This window comes from Paralichthys olivaceus, chromosome 2, assembly GCF_024713975.1.
Source record: "Paralichthys olivaceus isolate ysfri-2021 chromosome 2, ASM2471397v2, whole genome shotgun sequence".
Lineage (NCBI taxonomy): Eukaryota > Metazoa > Chordata > Actinopteri > Pleuronectiformes > Paralichthyidae > Paralichthys > Paralichthys olivaceus.
Window position 1 is genome coordinate 18,039,374 of NC_091094.1, and position 22,633 is coordinate 18,062,006.

Here is a 22,633-nt window from a genome sequence, read left to right on the forward strand (position 1 = left end):
CCTAACCCATATTAGGGATTAATTGGAATAACTCCGCGCTGCTTGCTTGAAACGTGCTGAAATTCGGTGTGGTTGTGTGGCAGGCCACCCTTTATTAATCATGAAATGCACAAGTCTCTAGGACTTTCAGAAGAAAAGTTATTCAAAAATATCTTGTACTATTTTTATAGATTTGGTGGTTTCACCATTTCCGTAGGTCATAGAAGCTTGGGGATGGTCCCAATGGATCGGGCAGAGTCACATTAGTGGAGATGGAACCAACTTCCAAGTCTCTATGACCTTCAGAAAAAAAGTTATTGAACAATATCTTGAACTCCTATAGGTTTTCATCCCTAACCCTAACCCTAATCACAACCAAAAAATCAAACACTAATCACAACCCTAACCCTACCCCTTCCAAAGGTCGTAGAAGCTCGGGGGTGGTACCAATGGATCGGGCATAGCCACATTAGTGGAGATGGAACCAACTTCCAAGTCTCTATGACCTACAGAAAAAAAGTTATTGAAGAATATCTTGAGCTCCAATGGGTATTCATCCCTAACCCTAACCCTAATAGCAACCCTAACCCTAACCACAACCCTAACCCTAACCCTAATCACAACCCTAACCCTAACCCTAACCCTAACCCTAATTGCAACCCTAACCCATATTAGGGATTAATTGGAATAACTCCGCGCTGCTTGCTCGAAACGTGCTGAAATTCGGTGTGGTTGTGTGGCAGGCCACCCTTTAATAATCATGAAATGCACAAGTCTCTAGGACTTTCAGAAGAAAAGTTATTCAAAAATATCTTGTACTATTTTTAATAGATTTGGTGGTTTCACCATTTCCGTAGGTCATAGAAGCTTGGGGGTGGTCCCAATGGATCGGGCAGAGCCACATTAGTGGAGATGGAACCAACTTCCAAGTCTCTATGACCTTCAGAAAAAAAGTTATTGAACAATATCTTGAACTCCTATAGGTTTTCATCCCTAACCCTAACCCTAATCACAACCAAAAAATCAAACACTAATCACAACCCTAACCCTACCCCTTCCAAAGGTCGTAGAAGCTCGGGGGTGGTACCAATGGATCGGGCATAGCCACATTAGTGGAGATGGAACCAACTTCCAAGTCTCTATGACCTACAGAAAAAAAGTTATTGAAGAATATCTTGAGCTCCAATGGGTATTCATCCCTAACCCTAACCCTAATAGCAACCCTAACCCTAACCCTAATCACAACCCTAACCCTAATAGCAACCCTAACCCTAATCACAACCCTAACCCTAACCCTAATTGCAACCCTAACCCTAACCCTAACCCTAATTGCAACCCTAACCCATATTAGGGATTAATTGGAATAACTCCGCGCTGCTTGCTCGAAACGTGCTGAAATTCGGTGTGGTTGTGTGGCAGGCCACCCTTTATTAATCATGAAATGCACAAGTCTCTAGGACTTTCAGAAGAAAAGTAATTCAAAAATATCTTGTACTTTTTTTTATAAATTTGGTGGTTTCACCATTTCTGAAGGTCGTAGAAGCTCGGGGATGGTCCCAATGGATCGGGCAGAGCCACATTAGTGGAGATGGAACCAACTTCCAAGTCTCTATGACCTTCAGAAAAAAAGTTATTGAACAATATCTTGAACTCCTATAGGTTTTCATCCCTAACCCTAACCCTAATCACAACCAAAAAATCAAACACTAATCACAACCCTAACCCTACCCCTTCCAAAGGTCGTAGAAGCTCGGGGGTGGTACCAATGGATCGGGCATAGCCACATTAGTGGAGATGGAACCAACTTCCAAGTCTCTATGACCTACAGAAAAAAAGTTATTGAAGAATATCTTGAGCTCCAATGGGTATTCATCCCTAACCCTAACCCTAATAGCAACCCTAACCCTAATCACAACCCTAACCCGAACCCTAATTGCAACCCTAACCCTAACCCTAACCCTAATTGCAACCCTAACCCATATTAGGGATTAATTGGAATAACTCTGTGCTGCTTGCTTGAAACGTGCTGAAATTCGGTGTGGTTGTGTGGCAGGCCACCCTTTATTAATCATGAAATGCACAAGTCTCTAGGACTTTCAGAAGAAAAGTTATTCAAAAATATCTTGTACTATTTTTTATAGATTTGGTGGTTTCACCATTTCCGTAGGTCATAGAAGCTTGGGGATGGTCCCAATGGATCGGGCAGAGTCACATTAGTGGAGATGGAACCAACTTCCAAGTCTCTATGACCTTCAGAAAAAAAGTTATTGAACAATATCTTGAACTCCTATAGGTTTTCATCCCTAACCCTAACCCTAATCACAACCAAAAAATCAAACACTAATCACAACCCTAACCCTACCCCTTCCAAAGGTCGTAGAAGCTCGGGGGTGGTACCAATGGATCGGGCATAGCCACATTATTGGAGATGGAACCAACTTCCAAGTCTCTATGACCTACAGAAAAAAAGTTATTGAAGAATATCTTGAGCTCCAATGTGTATTCATCCCTAACCCTAACCCTAATCACAACCCTAACCCTAATAGCAACCCTAACCCTAACCCTAATCACAACCCTAACCCTAACCCTAATTGCAACCCTAACCCTAACCCTAACCCTAATTGCAACCCTAACCCATATTAGGGATTAATTGGAATAACTCCGCGCTGCTTGCTCGAAACGTGCTGAAATTCGGTGTGGTTGTGTGGCAGGCCACCCTTTATTAATCATGAAATGCACAAGTCTCTAGGACTTTCAGAAAAAAAGTAATTCAAAAATATCTTGTACTTTTTTTTATAAATTTGGTGGTTTCACCATTTCTGAAGGTCGTAGAAGCTCGGGGATGGTCCCAATGGATCGGGCAGAGCCACATTAGTGGAGATGGAACCAACTTCCAAGTCTCTATGACCTTCAGAAAAAAAGTTATTGAACAATATCTTGAACTCCTATAGGTTTTCATCCCTAACCCTAACCCTAATCACAACCAAAAAATCAAACACTAATCACAACCCTAACCCTACCCCTTCCAAAGTTCGTAGAAGCTCGGGGGTGGTACCAATGGATCGGGCATAGCCACATTAGTGGAGATGGAACCAACTTCCAAGTCTCTATGACCTACAGAAAAAAAGTTATTGAAGAATATCTTGAGCTCCAATGGGTATTCATCCCTAACCCTAACCCTAATAGCAACCCTAACCCTAACCCTAATCACAACCCTAACCCTAACCCTAATTGCAACCCTAACCCTAATTGCAACCCTAACCCATATTAGGGATTAATTGGAATAACTCCGCGCTGCTTGCTCGAAACGTGCTGAAATTCGGTGTGGTTGTGTGGCAGGCCACCCTTTAATAATCATGAAATGCACAAGTCTCTAGGACTTTCAGAAGAAAAGTTATTCAAAAATATCTTGTACTATTTTTTATAGATTTGGTGGTTTCACCATTTCCGTAGGTCATAGAAGCTTGGGGGTGGTCCCAATGGATCGGGCAGAGCCACATTAGTGGAGATGGAACCAACTTCCAAGTCTCTATGACCTTCAGAAAAAAAGTTATTGAACAATATCTTGAACTCCTATAGGTTTTCATCCCTAACCCTAACCCTAATCACAACCAAAAAATCAAACACTAATCACAACCCTAACCCTACCCCTTCCAAAGGTCGTAGAAGCTCGGGGGTGGTACCAATGGATCGGGCATAGCCACATTAGTGGAGATGGAACCAACTTCCAAGTCTCTATGACCTACAGAAAAAAAGTTATTGAAGAATATCTTGAGCTCCAATGGGTATTCATCCCTAACCCTAACCCTAATAGCAACCCTAACCCTAACCCTAATCACAACCCTAACCCTAATAGCAACCCTAACCCTAACCCTAATCACAACCCTAACCCTAACCCTAATTGCAACCCTAACCCTAACCCTAACCCTAATTGCAACCCTAACCCATATTAGGGATTAATTGGAATAACTCCGCGCTGCTTGCTCGAAACGTGCTGAAATTCGGTGTGGTTGTGTGGCAGGCCACCCTTTATTAATCATGAAATGCACAAGTCTCTAGGACTTTCAGAAGAAAAGTAATTCAAAAATATCTTGTACTTTTTTTTATAAATTTGGTGGTTTCACCATTTCTGAAGGTCGTAGAAGCTCGGGGATGGTCCCAATGGATCGGGCAGAGCCACATTAGTGGAGATGGAACCAACTTCCAAGTCTCTATGACCTTCAGAAAAAAAGTTATTGAACAATATCTTGAACTCCTATAGGTTTTCATCCCTAACCCTAACCCTAATCACAACCAAAAAATCAAACACTAATCACAACCCTAACCCTACCCCTTCCAAAGGTCGTAGAAGCTCGGGGGTGGTACCAATGGATCGGGCATAGCCACATTAGTGGAGATGGAACCAACTTCCAAGTCTCTATGACCTACAGAAAAAAAGTTATTGAAGAATATCTTGAGCTCCAATGGGTATTCATCCCTAACCCTAACCCTAATAGCAACCCTAACCCTAACCCTAATCACAACCCTAACCCTAACCCTAATTGCAACCCTAACCCTAACCCTAACCCTAATTGCAACCCTAACCCATATTAGGGATTAATTGGAATAACTCCGCGCTGCTTGCTTGAAACGTGCTGAAATTCGGTGTGGTTGTGTGGCAGGCCACCCTTTATTAATCATGAAATGCACAAGTCTCTAGGACTTTCAGAAGAAAAGTTATTCAAAAATATCTTGTACTATTTTTTATAGATTTGGTGGTTTCACCATTTCCGTAGGTCATAGAAGCTTGGGGATGGTCCCAATGGATCGGGCAGAGTCACATTAGTGGAGATGGAACCAACTTCCAAGTCTCTATGACCTTCAGAAAAAAAGTTATTGAACAATATCTTGAACTCCTATAGGTTTTCATCCCTAACCCTAACCCTAATCACAACCAAAAAATCAAACACTAATCACAACCCTAACCCTACCCCTTCCAAAGGTCGTAGAAGCTCGGGGGTGGTACCAATGGATCGGGCATAGCCACATTAGTGGAGATGGAACCAACTTCCAAGTCTCTATGACCTACAGAAAAAAAGTTATTGAAGAATATCTTGAGCTCCAATGGGTATTCATCCCTAACCCTAACCCTAATAGCAACCCTAACCCTAACCACAACCCTAACCCTAATTGCAACCCTAACCCTAATTGCAACCCTAACCCATATTAGGGATTAATTGGAATAACTCCGCGCTGCTTGCTCGAAACGTGCTGAAATTCGGTGTGGTTGTGTGGCAGGCCACCCTTTAATAATCGTGAAATGCACAAGTCTCTAGGACTTTCAGAAGAAAAGTTATTCAAAAATATCTTGTACTATTTTTTATAGATTTGGTGGTTTCACCATTTCCGTAGGTCATAGAAGCTTGGGGGTGGTCCCAATGGATCGGGCAGAGCCACATTAGTGGAGATGGAACCAACTTCCAAGTCTCTATGACCTTCAGAAAAAAAGTTATTGAACAATATCTTGAACTCCTATAGGTTTTCATCCCTAACCCTAACCCTAATCACAACCAAAAAATCAAACACTAATCACAACCCTAACCCTTCCAAAGGTCGTAGAAGCTCGGGGGTGGTACCAATGGATCGGGCATAGCCACATTAGTGGAGATGGAACCAACTTCCAAGTCTCTATGACCTACAGAAAAAAAGTTATTGAAGAATATCTTGAGCTCCAATGGGTATTCATCCCTAACCCTAACCCTAATAGCAACCCTAACCCTAACCCTAATCACAACCCTAACCCTAACCCTAATTGCAACCCTAACCCTAACCCTAACCCTAATTGCAACCCTAACCCATATTAGGGATTAATTGGAATAACTCCGCGCTGCTTAGTCGAAACGTGCTGAAATTCGGTGTGGTTGTGTGGCAGGCCACCCTTTATTAATCATGAAATGCACAAGTCTCTAGGACTTTCAGAAGAAAAGTTATTCAAAAATATCTTGTACTTTTTTTTATAAATTTGGTGGTTTCACCATTTCCGAAGGTCGTAGAAGCTCGGGGATGGTCCCAATGGATCGGGCAGAGCCACATTAGTGGAGATGGAACCAACTTCCAAGTCTCTATGACCTTCAGAAAAAAAGTTATTGAACAATATCTTGAACTCCTATAGGTTTTCATCCCTAACCCTAACCCTAATCACAACCAAAAAATCAAACACTAATCACAACCCTAACCCTACCCCTTCCAAAGGTCGTAGAAGCTCGGGGGTGGTACCAATGGATCGGGCATAGCCACATTAGTGGAGATGGAACCAACTTCCAAGTCTCTATGACCTACAGAAAAAAAGTTATTGAAGAATATCTTGAGCTCCAATGGGTATTCATCCCTAACCCTAACCCTAATAGCAACCCTAACCCTAACCCTAATCACAACCCTAACCCTAACCCTAATTGCAACCCTAACCCTAACCCTAATTGCAACCCTAACCCATATTAGGGATTAATTGGAATAACTCCGCGCTGCTTGCTCGAAACGTGCTGAAATTCGGTGTGGTTGTGTGGCAGGCCACCCTTTATTAATCATGAAATGCACAAGTCTCTAGGACTTTCAGAAGAAAAGTAATTCAAAAATATCTTGTACTTTTTTTTATAAATTTGGTGGTTTCACCATTTCTGAAGGTCGTAGAAGCTCGGGGATGGTCCCAATGGATCGGGCAGAGCCACATTAGTGGAGATGGAACCAACTTCCAAGTCTCTATGACCTTCAGAAAAAAAGTTATTGAACAATATCTTGAACTCCTATAGGTTTTCATCCCTAACCCTAACCCTAATCACAACCAAAAAATCAAACACTAATCACAACCCTAACCCTACCCCTTCCAAAGGTCGTAGAAGCTCGGGGGTGGTACCAATGGATCGGGCATAGCCACATTAGTGGAGATGGAACCAACTTCCAAGTCTCTATGACCTACAGAAAAAAAGTTATTGAAGAATATCTTGAGCTCCAATGGGTATTCATCCCTAACCCTAACCCTAATAGCAACCCTAACCCTAACCCTAATCACAACCCTAACCCTAACCCTAATTGCAACCCTAACCCTAACCCTAACCCTAATTGCAACCCTAACCCATATTAGGGATTAATTGGAATAACTCCGCGCTGCTTGCTTGAAACGTGCTGAAATTCGGTGTGGTTGTGTGGCAGGCCACCCTTTATTAATCATGAAATGCACAAGTCTCTAGGACTTTCAGAAGAAAAGTTATTCAAAAATATCTTGTACTATTTTTTATAGATTTGGTGGTTTCACCATTTCCGTAGGTCATAGAAGCTTGGGGATGGTCCCAATGGATCGGGCAGAGTCACATTAGTGGAGATGGAACCAACTTCCAAGTCTCTATGACCTTCAGAAAAAAAGTTATTGAACAATATCTTGAACTCCTATAGGTTTTCATCCCTAACCCTAACCCTAATCACAACCAAAAAATCAAACACTAATCACAACCCTAACCCTACCCCTTCCAAAGGTCGTAGAAGCTCGGGGGTGGTACCAATGGATCGGGCATAGCCACATTAGTGGAGATGGAACCAACTTCCAAGTCTCTATGACCTACAGAAAAAAAGTTATTGAAGAATATCTTGAGCTCCAATGGGTATTCATCCCTAACCCTAACCCTAATAGCAACCCTAACCCTAACCACAACCCTAACCCTAATTGCAACCCTAACCCTAATTGCAACCCTAACCCATATTAGGGATTAATTGGAATAACTCCGCGCTGCTTGCTCGAAACGTGCTGAAATTCGGTGTGGTTGTGTGGCAGGCCACCCTTTAATAATCGTGAAATGCACAAGTCTCTAGGACTTTCAGAAGAAAAGTTATTCAAAAATATCTTGTACTATTTTTTATAGATTTGGTGGTTTCACCATTTCCGTAGGTCATAGAAGCTTGGGGGTGGTCCCAATGGATCGGGCAGAGCCACATTAGTGGAGATGGAACCAACTTCCAAGTCTCTATGACCTTCAGAAAAAAAGTTATTGAACAATATCTTGAACTCCTATAGGTTTTCATCCCTAACCCTAACCCTAATCACAACCAAAAAATCAAACACTAATCACAACCCTAACCCTTCCAAAGGTCGTAGAAGCTCGGGGGTGGTACCAATGGATCGGGCATAGCCACATTAGTGGAGATGGAACCAACTTCCAAGTCTCTATGACCTACAGAAAAAAAGTTATTGAAGAATATCTTGAGCTCCAATGGGTATTCATCCCTAACCCTAACCCTAATAGCAACCCTAACCCTAACCCTAATCACAACCCTAACCCTAACCCTAATTGCAACCCTAACCCTAACCCTAACCCTAATTGCAACCCTAACCCATATTAGGGATTAATTGGAATAACTCCGCGCTGCTTAGTCGAAACGTGCTGAAATTCGGTGTGGTTGTGTGGCAGGCCACCCTTTATTAATCATGAAATGCACAAGTCTCTAGGACTTTCAGAAGAAAAGTTATTCAAAAATATCTTGTACTTTTTTTTATAAATTTGGTGGTTTCACCATTTCCGAAGGTCGTAGAAGCTCGGGGATGGTCCCAATGGATCGGGCAGAGCCACATTAGTGGAGATGGAACCAACTTCCAAGTCTCTATGACCTTCAGAAAAAAAGTTATTGAACAATATCTTGAACTCCTATAGGTTTTCATCCCTAACCCTAACCCTAATCACAACCAAAAAATCAAACACTAATCACAACCCTAACCCTACCCCTTCCAAAGGTCGTAGAAGCTCGGGGGTGGTACCAATGGATCGGGCATAGCCACATTAGTGGAGATGGAACCAACTTCCAAGTCTCTATGACCTACAGAAAAAAAGTTATTGAAGAATATCTTGAGCTCCAATGGGTATTCATCCCTAACCCTAACCCTAATAGCAACCCTAACCCTAACCCTAATCACAACCCTAACCCTAACCCTAATTGCAACCCTAACCCTAACCCTAATTGCAACCCTAACCCATATTAGGGATTAATTGGAATAACTCCGCGCTGCTTGCTCGAAACGTGCTGAAATTCGGTGTGGTTGTGTGGCAGGCCACCCTTTATTAATCATGAAATGCACAAGTCTCTAGGACTTTCAGAAGAAAAGTTATTCAAAAATATCTTGTACTATTTTTTATAGATTTGGTGGTTTCACCATTTCCGTAGGTCATAGAAGCTTGGGGGTGGTCCCAATGGATCGGGCAGAGCCACATTAGTTGAGATGGAACCAACTTCCAAGTCTCTATGACCTTCAGAAAAAAAGTTATTGAACAATATCTTGAACTCCTATAGGTTTTCATCCCTAACCCTAACCCTAATCACAACCAAAAAATCAAACACTAATCACAACCCTACCCCTTCCAAAGGTCGTAGAAGCTCAGGGGTGGTACCAATGGATCGGGCATAGCCACATTAGTGGAGATGGAACCAACTTCCAAGTCTCTATGACCTACAGAAAAAAAGTTATTGAAGAATATCTTGAGCTCCAATGGGTATTCATCCCTAACCCTAACCCTAATAGCAACCCTAACCCTAACCCTAATCACAACCCTAACCCTAACCCTAATTGCAACCCTAACCCTAACCCTAACCCTAATTGCAACCCTAACCCATATTAGGGATTAATTGGAATAACTCCGCGCTGCTTAGTCGAAACGTGCTGAAATTCGGTGTGGTTGTGTGGCAGGCCACCCTTTATTAATCATGAAATGCACAAGTCTCTAGGACTTTCAGAAGAAAAGTTATTCAAAAATATCTTGTACTTTTTTTTATAGATTTGGTGGTTTCACCATTTCCGAAGGTCGTAGAAGCTCGGGGATGGTCCCAATGGATCGGGCAGAGCCACATTAGTGGAGATGGAACCAACTTCCAAGTCTCTATGACCTTCAGAAAAAAAGTTATTGAACAATATCTTGAACTCCTATAGGTTTTCATCCCTAACCCTAACCCTAATCACAACCAAAAAATCAAACACTAATCACAACCCTAACCCTACCCCTTCCAAAGGTCGTAGAAGCTCGGGGGTGGTACCAATGGATCGGGCATAGCCACATTAGTGGAGATGGAACCAACTTCCAAGTCTCTATGACCTACAGAAAAAAAGTTATTGAAGAATATCTTGAGCTCCAATGGGTATTCATCCCTAACCCTAACCCTAATAGCAACCCTAACCCTAACCCTAATCACAACCCTAACCCTAACCCTAATTGCAACCCTAACCCATATTAGGGATTAATTGGAATAACTCTGCGCTGCTTGCTCGAAACGTGCTGAAATTCGGTGTGGTTGTGTGGCAGGCCACCCTTTATTAATCATGAAATGCACAAGTCTCTAGGACTTTCAGAAGAAAAGTTATTCAAAAATATCTTGTACTTTTTTTTATAGATTTGGTGGTTTCACCATTTCCGAAGGTCGTAGAAGCTCGGGGATGGTCCCAATGGATCGGGCAGAGCCACTTTAGTTGAGATGGAACCAACTTCCAAGTCTCTATGACCTTCAGAAAAAAAGTTATTGAACAATATCTTGAACTCCTATAGGTTTTCATCCCTAACCCTAACCCTAATCACAACCAAAAAATCAAACACTAATCACAACCCTAACCCTACCCCTTCCAAAGGTCGTAGAAGCTCGGGGGTGGTACCAATGGATCGGGCATAGCCACATTAGTGGAGATGGAACCAACTTCCAAGTCTCTATGACCTACAGAAAAAAAGTTATTGAAGAATATCTTGAGCTCCAATGGGTATTCATCCCTAACCCTAACACTAATAGCAACCCTAACCCTAATCACAACCCTAACCCTAACCCTAATTGCAACCCTAACCCTAACCCTAATTGCAACCCTAACCCATATTAGGGATTAATTGGAATAACTCCGCGCTGCTTGCTCGAAACGTGCTGAAATTCGGTGTGGTTGTGTGGCAGGCCACCCTTTATTAATCATGAAATGCACAAGTCTCTAGGACTTTCAGAAGAAAAGTTATTCAAAAATATCTTGTACTTTTTTTTATAGATTTGGTGGTTTCACCATTTCCGTAGGTCGTAGAAGCTCCGGGATGGTCCCAATGGATCGGGCAGAGCCACATTAGTGGAGATGGAACCAACTTCCAAGTCTCTATGACCTTCAGAAAAAAAGTTATTGAACAATATCTTGAACTTCTATAGGTTTTCATCCCTAACCCTAACCCTAATCACAACCAAAAAATCAAACACTAATCACAACCCTAACCCTACCCCTTCCAAAGGTCGTAGAAGCTCGGGGGTGGTACCAATGGATCGGGCATAGCCACATTAGTGGAGATGGAACCAACTTCCAAGTCTCTATGACCTACAGAAAAAAAGTTATTGAAGAATATCTTGAGCTCCAATGGGTATTCATCCCTAACCCTAACCCTAATCACAACCCTAACCCTAACCCTAATTGCAACCCTAACCCATATTAGGGATTAATTGGAATAACTCCGCGCTGCTTGCTCGAAACGTGCTGAAATTCGGTGTGGTTGTGTGGCAGGCCACCCTTTATTAATCATGAAATGCACAAGTCTCTAGGACTTTCAGAAGAAAAGTTATTCAAAAATATCTTGTACTTTTTTTAATAGATTTGGTGGTTTCACCATTTCCGAAGGTCGTAGAAGCTCGGGGATGGTCCCAATGGATCGGGCAGAGCCACTTTAGTGGAGATGGAACCAACTTCCAAGTCTCTATGACCTTCAGAAAAAAAGTTATTGAACAATATGTTGAACTCCTATAGGTTTTCATCCCTAACCCTAACCCTAATCACAACCAAAAAATCAAACACTAATCACAACCCTAACCCTACCCCTTCCAAAGGTCGTAGAAGCTCGGGGGTGGTACCAATGGATCGGGCATAGCCACATTAGTGGAGATGGAACCAACTTCCAAGTCTCTATGACCTACAGAAAAAAAGTTATTGAAGAATATCTTGAGCTCCAATGGGTATTCATCCCTAACCCTAACCCTAATAGCAACCCTAACCCTAACCCTAATCACAACCCTAACCCTAACCCTAATTGCAACCCTAACCCATATTAGGGATTAATTGGAATAACTCTGCGCTGCTTGCTCGAAACGTGCTGAAATCCGGTGTGGTTGTGTGGCAGGCCACCCTTTATTAATCATGAAATGCACAACTCTCTAGGACTTTCAGAAGAAAAGATATTCAAAAATATCTTGTACTTTTTTTTATAGATTTGGTGGTTTCACCATTTCCGAAAGTCGTAGAAGCTCGGGGATGGTCCCAATGGATCGGGCAGAGCCACAATAGTGGAGATGGAACCAACTTCCAAGTCTCTATGACCTTCAGAAAAAAAGTTATTGAACAATATCTTGAACTCCTATAGGTTTTCATCCCTAACCCTAACCCTAATCACAACCAAAAAATCAAACACTAATCACAACCCTAACCCTACCCCTTCCAAAGGTCGTAGAAGCTCGGGGGTGGTACCAATGGATCGGGCATAGCCACATTAGTGGAGATGGAACCAACTTCCAAGTCTCTATGACCTACAGAAAAAAGGTTATTGAAGAATATCTTGAGCTCCAATGGGTATTCATCCCTAACCCTAACCCTAATAGCAACCCTAACCCTAACCCTAATCACAACCCTAACCCTAACCCTAATTGCAACCCTAACCCTAACCCTAACCCTAATCACAACCCTAACCCTAACCCTAATTGCAACCCTAACCCATATTAGGGATTAATTGGAATAACTCTGCGCTGCTTGCTCGAAACGTGCTGAAATCCGGTGTGGTTGTGTGGCAGGCCACCCTTTATTAATCATGAAATGCACAACTCTCTAGGACTTTCAGAAGAAAAGATATTCAAAAATATCTTGTACTTTTTTTTATAGATTTGGTGGTTTCACCATTTCCGAAAGTCGTAGAAGCTCGGGGATGGTCCCAATGGATCGGGCAGAGCCACAATAGTGGAGATGGAACCAACTTCCAAGTCTCTATGACCTTCAGAAAAAAAGTTATTGAACAATATCTTGAACTCCTATAGGTTTTCATCCCTAACCCTAACCCTAATCACAACCAAAAAATCAAACACTAATCACAACCCTAACCCTACCCCTTCCAAAGGTCGTAGAAGCTCGGGGGTGGTACCAATGGATCGGGCATATCCACATTAGTGGCGATGGAACCAACTTCCAAGTCTCTATGACCTACAGAAAAAAAGTTATTGAAGAATATCCTGATCTCCAATGGGTATTCATCCCTAACCCTAACCACAACCCTAACTCTAACCCTATTCACAACCCTAACCCTAATTGCAACCCTAACCCATATTCACCATAGGGTGAATAACTCCGTGCTGCTTGCTCGAAACGTGCTGAAATTCGGTGTGGTTGCGTGGCAGGCTACCCTTTATCAATCTTGAAATGCCCAAGTCTCTAGGACTTTCAGAAAAAAAGTTGTTCAAAAATATCTTGTACTTTTTGTTTGAGATTTGGTGGTTTCACCATTTCCGAAGGTCGTAGAAGCTCGGGGATGGTCTCAATGGATCGGGCAGAGCCCCATTAGTGGAGATGGAACCAAGTTCCAAGTCTCTATGACCTTCAGAAAAAATGTTATTCAAGAATATCTTGATCTCCAATGGGTTTTCATCCCTAACCCTAATCACAACCCTAACCCTAATTGCAACCCTAACCCTAACCCTAATTGCAACCCTAACCCATAGGGTGAATAACTCTGCGCTGCTTGCTCGAAATGTGTTGAAATTCGGTGTGGGTGCGTGGCAGCCTCCCCTTTATTAACAGTGTACCGTTACACTCAGTCCATTTACTTTACTTATTTCTACTGTTAATACATTCATTGTAAAAGTAAAGTAAAACTCACAAATCTACACTTTTGATGTGCTTCTGCTTTAGGCTGCAGTGTTAATGTTACTTTGTGACAAGAAAAATAATACAGCCTCTAATTAATATTTTAAAACAATCTAGAATTTTGTGTGCTTTATGTTCAAGCTGAAAAATGATTAAAAAAAATGATACCTATGTCCATTCAGTATAACCAACACCTGTACACAATTTGTCATATGACACATGTGGTTGATAATGACTATATTAATATATTTTTAAAACATTTCTGCATCAGTACATTTCAGTTCTGCATATTTTCCCACCACAATCAAAAGCTTTCACTTGTCATAACTTTATTCATATATAATCTCTCCATTTCAATCTAATTTAATGTTGCAGGTTGAACTTGTCAGTTCAGTGTCTTTGTATAACTCACATTTGTTGTGTTCAGGTGTTAGTCAAAGCTACACTGACCTGTTTCACTTCAGGACCATGAAAAACTCAACACTAATTCTGATTTTATGTATAACATAGAAATATAGAAATATTTGACTTGTGAACCCACTTAACAACCTTTGAAAAACCATTCAACCCAAAACTACTTTTAAACTCTGATCATTTTATATTTCTTTCTTATTTGCTTTGTCTTTTTACTCCTTGAGCAGTATAACATATAAGTGCTACATAAATCAGAATCAGAATTCCTTTATTGTCCCAAGATTGGGAAATTAACAGCGTTGCAACAGCAAGATAATCAAACAAGCATGAAAAGTGAAGAATATAAAGTAAAGATTAGTTAAAACAAGATAAATTACTATATACAAATTGCACTTAGACTTCTGCATTGGTTGTACATGATGAGGTTCGGTGTGTGTGCATGTGTACGTGAGTGAGAGAGAGATGTATTAAATGTACTATTATTATTTTCATTATCAGTAGTAGTAGTTGTAGGAGTGTGTATGTATATTGGAGGAATATATCTTCCTATGTCTCATTATCATTATCCCAGTCACTCCATATGTTGTTGCTGCTGCCTGTGGGACAACAGAAGTTCCTCCCCTGAAGGGAACAAAGGGCTGTAAGACACTTAATAAGATTTGATCAGGACAGTGAGGAACAGCTGTTCAGATCAGCGTCACCGGAGATGCAGCACATCGTTCATACCGACAACACCACTGAGCTGCTTCTTCTTCTCCTCCTGCTCTTTCTTCTGCTAAAACACACTTCAGCACATCTCTTCTTTCAACTATGCGTCTCTACCATTGCACACAGGTAAGATTCATGTAATGTTAAGGTTATGTGAGAATTTATAAAACTATTGTTTGTTTAATCATAAACTATGAGATAGAAAAACCAGGTTTGAATTGTCCTGTACCACTGATTGGTTAATGGATAGAGCTTGTTCTTTGCTCAGATATTAAAGGACTGAAAATCCACATTGAGCCTCGTTAAAAATACAATAAAATAAATAATCAAACTTTTTGGAAACTTATTAAGAGAAAGTCCCAGAGGACCACACAGTACGTTTTAAAAAGCATTACCTGTACACAAAGCTACAACAATCCGTTTGGGTCTATGACAAATTAGCTGCTTATTTTTGAGAATCAAAATAAACATATGGTGAGTTTATTTAGCATTGCAAATTCTGCTGAATTCTGTTCCGTTTTGGCAGTAATTTGTTGTTGTGGTTAGAAATGTTTGTATGCTGTGAAACTATAAATAATATTTGCAATTTTTAAAGTCTATTCTGTAAATGGAAATTACTTACTTGCCTCCGGTTCTGTTCTTTCAGGGGTCACAAAAACAAAACGGAAGAGGTGAGGTAAACATTTTTTAGTGGATCTAAAGATAGAATATCCCCATTTGTTCAGAGGTCCCAGTCCTTGACCATTAAAAACTCACTGTTCTGGAAGTTGCACTCATACTGTGTGTAGCCTACTGGATAAAACGCTGACAGTGATATGTGAGTGTGTGCTGGCCTTGGTTTATGTTTGTCAGAGAGACATCACTGCTGGATGGTCCAACCTCACCAGGTGATTGAGAGTCAACAACAGGATGGTGACCTCATCAAGCCCAGGAAGCTGCCAAATCCCATTGTGGCTTCTCACCAACACAGAGCCCTTCACCAAGAGCTGCTCTTCTGCCACAGACGGTGAGAAAACCCTGAACCCTGTATGATCAAGTCACAGAGGCAGCAGGTTCGGAAATAAATTTAATTACAGTCAATAAGCATAAACTAAACCAAAAAGTTTTAATACCTTGACTTTAAGCAGTAAATATTGTTTGTAGACAATTTTTCAGTAACACTTTTTATTAGGGAACACACAAAGTGAAGATATCCAAGCACTTGATTGTAATTCATGTACAACAACTTCCTTACTTACCATCAATAAGCAGTAATTAGGAGATTATTAAGGGAAAACTGTTAATCAATGGAGTAGAGTTGCAGAATAAGGTCATTAAGAATAAGGCATTAATAAGTGCTTTGTAATGACCAATAAAGAGCCAATATGCCTCTAATATACATGCTAATAAGCAACTAGTTAATGGTTGATATGTGTTCCCTAATATAAAGTGTTACTTATTTTTCTTATATTTACCTTGCCTGCATGTTCCAACTCTATAACAGTTTTAATAATGTGAGAAACCAAAGTTTTCTGTTTTTCCACGTGACATCTTTGGTAAAGGAAAGTTGAAACTTCTACCAGAGAGCAGTGATATTTCTACAGATCAGCGTTCTGTCAGAGAATCCTCTACATGGCTGACCACAGCTCTGACCGAGCTGTGACCGAGGATAAGCGATAATGCTTAGGTGTTGTTTAACACTGGTCGAGACAAGAGATCACCGCTGATCTCTCAGCAGGGGGCAGGTGTTCTCACTCTTGTGCCTGAGACAGCAGAAATACCTATAACTAAAGCAGCAGGTGTTTGTGTATCTCTGTAGTATGTCTGTATGTTGTCTTGTACCAACGTCACACTTTATGTTCTCTGTCTTGTTTCACCAATACTGTTTATTTTCATTGCTTATCTTAGATCCAGCTATATCTATTCATATTTTCAGAAACTTTTGTTCACGTGTCCACAGAGGTCTCCTGCCGAGAAGAAAGCCGGAGCTGCAGTGTGTCCTGGAACACAAACAGAGAGAGCAGCACAAGCAGAGGGAGCTGGCTCTCCATCCTCCCTCAGACTTGGAGGTGAAGCTTCGCGCAATGCAGCAGAGATCACAAGTCGTAAGTAGTGAGAGCAAAGATGGAAAAGGCCACAACCTATAACCTTTCTGGAAATGTGTGAGGATGCCTGCAGTTATTTGTACATAAAGAAGGAGGTCCCAACGAGATGTTTCCTGTCTTGCAGTGTGAGCTTGAGGAGAAGAAAAGGAACGAGAGCCTACAGAACGTGCCGGAGTTCGTCCGAGTGAGAGGAACCTTGAAGCACGTCCAAAATTTGTCATCATGACAACTAGAGCAAATATGTGCAGTTAGTGTCATATCATCATCTGCCGCCATGGCAGACACTGATGCCATTTTTTAACCAAATCTATATCAGACCATTTTTAATTTAGTATAAGAAATCTGTATTTTAGATTGGGGAAATTAGTTGTCCTTAGTCCAGCACTCGGTCGTGCTAACATGTTACTAGCATTTTCTACTAAAATCAGATGTGTGCTAAATGTTTAATCTATTTAGTAGCCAAGCAACTGTTTAAAACTAAGAATTACAGGAGGCATTAAAGCAGAAATAGTTTAAACCTAGTGTACTCATATATTTAGAAGAATTTAAGCATTTTACTTTGTACGTCTATTTTATCCCTCTATTAATAAAAATACACACTACTTGTCGTTGTTCTTATTGCACGACTAAACTTCTTCACGTGCTACATGGCACAAAAGTAAGGGTCAAGCCCTGTAGTGCTATTTTAAAAATCAATGTCCTCCATCATTACCAAAAAGAGGAATGGACTTGTGAGCTTCGATTCTAAATTCCAGTGAAAAAGTATTTTCTTTGAATCTGATGTTTTCATTTTAAGACCCCCCCCCACCCCCCAAGAAATATCTGTTCTTAAACTAGAAACATTTTAATGTGTGGAGCTGACAACTCACATACAATGTATGTAGAGTCCTTCCAAAACATTTTATATATAAAGAGAGAGACTATAAGCGACAGGAGTACATATAAAATGTTTAATAAAACATCCAGGGGGGCTGAGCATGTACTTAAAAACAAACACTGAAACTGAAGTTGAATTAATCAGAATCTGCTTGGGACAACGTTGAGGAAACAGCGGTTTCCTCAACATTGGAATGAAACTTGTGGCTCTTTATTTCCTGAACCGTTTGTCCTTCAATGTGTCGTGTTTTTTACCCAAAGCTGCTGTACACATTTCACATGTTCTGAGACTCGGTTATTGACATCATGGAGTGAGTTAAGGTTATAAAGCTTAACATCAGATAAAGTAAGTCTGGAACCTTTTCTTGGCTAAAAAGTGACAAAGTGCCAGCTGCTACGTTTCTCCAGCTACGACCACACTAACACATTTTCATTTTAAAACAGCGTTTCAAAAAATGAAAACAATCTCTGTCCAGGCGAGTGTTTTAGCTCTGGATCATAATTAATCTCTGTCACAATAACACATCTGAAAACACGTATCTATTCACATACACTTGTCACGTATGTACAGGTGTAAACAGGAAGCAGACTGTCTTCTCTGCAGTCAGTTGCTTAGTAGCAGGAAATACTATGAAAACAGATGAAGCAGCATCAGTAAAAAGACCAGGAATTTCTTTTCTTTATCCAATGACGAAGTGGAAATACTGGTGTTAGCAACGCTGTGCATTCACTGCTGGTAGTTGAGTTGTCACTGATGAGAACCACCGGGCAGCTAATGTTGCTGCATAATTTCCAAAAGTCTCCATTTCAGAAACATGAAAACTCCAGAGTAGTGTGGACGCCAGTGAACGTAGCAAAGGTGATGATGCGTTTTGATACTAAAACATAAACAAACACAAAAGCCCTAAAATGGAGAACTTTGGAAACACTGCCAGCTCTGTTTTAGTTTGAAAACTCTGGGGTTTCGTCTAGACAGACAGAAATGGAGACTTTTGGAAGTGACGGTGCAGTCACACATGTGATTCCAGATTGGGTCTCATCAGTCATGACTACCAGTGGTATGCCATTTTACGAGAAAGTGTTACTGTGGGCGTATCTCTGCTGTACTGCAAACGAACAGTCACAAACAACTTGAAATCTCTACAAAGAAAATGTAGTGACGTGAATCAGAGACACTACATGGATGTAAATATTATCCCGGCCTCCTCACGTAGGCTCCAGTATAATGAGTTAGAAGGCCTGCTGAATAAAACACATTCAACCATTTTCTCAAACACATTCTGTGTAACTCCAAACACCTCAAACCTTGTGTACCGTAAACATTTCTTCTCCATTAGTTATGTGAATTACATGTGATTTCCCCCTGCCATGTTTATAAATACATATTCTACTCACATGCAGCAACTCCATCCACTGTGCTCCTGTCGCGACTCAGTACCAGTGTCTTTTGTTTGCTGAGGAATAAATTAATAATAAATTAAATACAAAAACATTGTGTTCACAAAAAGTACATCATGGCAGGGTTAAAGACTACAATCTGCGTTTCCCACTTCTATCTACGACAGTTAAAACTCCTCACATTGATTTTGAAGATATTTAGCGAGAGGTACAGCAGAAAAAGCACAGACAGGTGAGAGAAGGAGATCACCGACATTATCATGGGTCCAAATAACAAGGCCAAAGGAGTTTACAGGTCAACAAAGAGATAAGGGGGAGGATGGCTTCTGATCAAGAGTCAAGGGATAATATTTCTCAGCCATTTCTGCTTGACTTCAAATAAAAGCAGCACAGTTTAAAACCCCATTCTAGTGGAGATTGATTTGATTATTCGTTCACCTCTTGAACACTTGTAGGAATCCTATATACTGTTTATGGAGGCAGAAAATAGAGCAATTTAATGACTTTTTCTCTCATCTAAGAACACTATCTCTAAAACCACTCCATTATAATTTCTCAGAGCTGTTCTGAATTAACATGGAGACTGTTGAAACCAATATCCATCTAGATCCTCTGGCCTGGATGGAAGAGAAATCTGTGAAATTGACTCTTGTTACTGTAAAAATGTTAATCAAGTAGATTTTAACTAGACAGGAGGTTTCTAACAGAATTAATACTTTTACAATATAATGTCTAGAACCTATTACACAACTTTAAATCTTTTAATAGTCGTGGAATAGCTGAAAAACCTTATCCCTTAATCTCACAGAGTAAGATAACCACAAATCAAAAGCCAACTAACAAGATAAAAAGGACAACATTTAAGGAATGCCATCCTTCCTCTGGCAGCACTGTGAAGGTGGCACGCCCCAGTCATACACATAGGACAGTCGCAGCTTGATTTCCTCCTTGCAGAGCCGGCCGTCACGCTGCAGTGTCTGGTGTTTTTCCAGCATGTCCTCCAGGCTCTGCTTATGTGTGACCAGATATTTGTTGTTGCAACCACGTGATTTGTACTCTGTGTCAAAGCGTGGGTCATGCGTCCTCCGGACATCCACTGGTCCCAGCCAGGCCCCCAGAGACACATCCTCGCTCTGCCACGTCTTCAGATAACCTACATTGAGATGTATGTAACGCACCAGGTCGGCTGAGAGGATGTAGCCCCCGCCTAGCGCATAGGGCAGGTAGTAGTCACAGAGCTCCCAGGAGCTTTCCCGCCACTTGCCGGCTGTTTTTACCCTGCCTCTCCCTGAGAAGAAGCCCCAGTAGAGCCGGTTTGGCTCTTTACCCTTCAGCTCCTCTTTGAGGAGGTCCAAGCGAGCAAATGTGTCATCATCTGCTTTGAAGACAAACTTGAACTCCACATTCTGGTCCAGCCAGGAGTACATGTGGAGCAGCTTGAGTGTCAAGTTCTCATAAGAATCGCGTAAGTCAGGCAGTAAGAGCAGGTCTTTGTGACGCCCTTGCTCTGTGTTGATGTTCTGCATGTCCTCATTGGAAAGGCCCTGAGTTCCCACCACAAACATGGCAAGAACATCAGAGTCTCGCTTGGCAAGCCAGGTGCTTCGGATGATGCTCCTCCGCTCTGTGTACTTGGGTCCGGTCGTGATAAGGACCACAAGGAATGCTGACAAGTCTTTGACTGTAGAGAGGGGGTTGTGCTGCTCTGGACGAGGTTGCAAAGGGTTGGCACGAGGGGCCAAGCCTGGAGGATCCGAGTGGCCCTGTTTCAAGGTTTCTGAGGTACATTTGGCCAAGAAGACGAGAACTATGGCAAAGCTGCAAACAGTGCCAATGACCAGGGCTGTTTTGTGGCGGCAAACAAGACGTAACAGATTCATGGTGATGTGTCTGGAACAAAAAATACAAAGGATTGTTAGTATTATTGCAATTTGAATTATTCAATATAAAACTAACAGTGTTATGATTTAACAGTTACAGTTCAAATGCAAAACAACCTCCATTTTATTTAAATTGATTTTACACTAGGGTGCACTAGAGGCTGAGGGGGAACAATTTTCCATGATGCAGTTAGTAATCTCACAGCTCTGCATGCTAACCTCAGCTCGTCTTACTGCTGTGATCACAGACATTACAGCAGCGTCAATACCACCTTCACCACATTCAGGATGATCATTTCTGCACATGGATCAAATATTTTGAATAAGAGCAGCTACAGAGCAGGTTAGCAGAGTAAAACGTGCCCTCAGCAGCTCACCTGTGGTTCTGCAGCACCACCTGCTTGCTAAGCTCAGTAGTTGAACGGTTCATTGACCACACAGCAGCGAGCACAGGTCAATACCGAGGATGTGTCGGTTACCTGAGCTTAGTGAAGTGTACCAGTCCCGGTGATGGTGCAGGCAGAGCGGGCCACACAGCTCCGTGGAGCTAACGCTAGCTAGCAGGAGAGGAGCCTCTGGGCACAGCTCAGTCCACTGGATGTGAGCACACGCAGGCTGCTCATCGTGACCCACACACGAGGGTGAAACCAGCGGTGTCGTTCAGGCAGGTGACAACGAGCAGACGGGGGTGTTAGCCTGTTAGCTGAGCCGGCTAACACAGCGCAGTATTCATCTCTTCTGAGCAGCAGAGCGGCTCTTCTGTGCAGCAGCCGTGACGACACCGGAAGTGAAGCCCCCTGAAGAGAGAAGGGGCTAAAATGACATCACAAACATTGTGGACAAACATGTGGACAAATACTTTGTTTCCTTTGTGTTGCTGGTGTTATTAAGAGGAAACAGTTTACAGGCTAAATAACTCTAACCTTAACTGCCGACAAAACATATATACCACAGCACAGGAACATATCTAAATGTATAAATAAAATGATGGCTGTGGATATTTTACATGTTTATTACATGTGAGAGAGAAGACATCTGAACAGGGACAAGAGTCACATTTGATGACAAGAGACATCTGATGTTTGGAGCATGCGCGTTACACACTGTCTGCGTCCCCCCCATCTAAGATGAACGAAGACCCGCCCCTACCTTGCTTCTGATTGGGTGAGATTTGGTTAAGAATATTGATGATCGATGATTGAAGCCAATCACGAGCCTGGTGAGGGCGACTCTCCGCCCACCTTGCGTCTCGGGTTGCAGTGGCATCAAGGCCGGATGTTATATGTGATTATTTCCAAATTAAAACACGTTTGGAACCATGTTAATCATGCCCAATGGATGGGCAATTGACGTTTTTAAATCTCACTTTATATTACCTCTAGCTGTTTTTTCCTTAACAGACTATTCTCCTTACAGACAGCAGAGCACCC

At 41.6% G+C, this 22,633-nt stretch overlaps 2 protein-coding genes across 5 annotated transcripts; one reads left to right on the forward strand and one right to left on the reverse strand.

Moving 5' to 3' along the window:
* The first annotated feature begins 14,957 nt into the window (after positions 1-14,957).
* LOC109628972 (protein FAM107B-like) lies at positions 14,958-17,653 on the forward strand. Of its 2 annotated transcripts, none has more exons than XM_020086434.2 (5): positions 14,958-15,091; positions 15,612-15,636; positions 15,818-15,971; positions 16,905-17,049; positions 17,174-17,653. In XM_020086434.2, the coding sequence occupies exons 1-5, from the start codon at positions 15,068-15,070 to the stop codon at positions 17,273-17,275; spliced, it is 450 nt and encodes a 149-aa protein (XP_019941993.2). In that variant the 5' UTR covers positions 14,958-15,067; the 3' UTR covers positions 17,276-17,653. The 2 variants fall into 2 exon arrangements, with proteins under 2 accessions (XP_019941993.2, XP_069366031.1); XM_069509930.1 differs by having other exon boundaries at positions 14,987-15,091; positions 15,612-15,641.
* Positions 17,654-17,985: 332 nt separating this feature from the next.
* On the reverse strand, positions 17,986-22,533 carry b3galt6 (UDP-Gal:betaGal beta 1,3-galactosyltransferase polypeptide 6). Of its 3 annotated transcripts, none has more exons than XM_069539981.1 (3): positions 22,353-22,533; positions 21,683-22,000; positions 17,986-21,213 (listed from the first exon to the last, which is right to left on the reverse strand). In XM_069539981.1, the coding sequence occupies exon 3, from the start codon at positions 21,201-21,203 to the stop codon at positions 20,184-20,186; it is 1,020 nt and encodes a 339-aa protein (XP_069396082.1). In that variant the 5' UTR covers positions 21,204-21,213; positions 21,683-22,000; positions 22,353-22,533; the 3' UTR covers positions 17,986-20,183. The 3 variants fall into 3 exon arrangements, with proteins under 3 accessions (XP_069396082.1, XP_019942219.1, XP_019942218.1); XM_020086660.2 differs by lacking the exon at positions 22,353-22,533 and having other exon boundaries at positions 17,986-19,379; positions 20,165-21,213; positions 21,581-21,720; XM_020086659.2 differs by lacking the exon at positions 22,353-22,533 and having other exon boundaries at positions 21,581-21,969.
* Between the last annotated feature and the right edge of the window lie 100 nt (positions 22,534-22,633).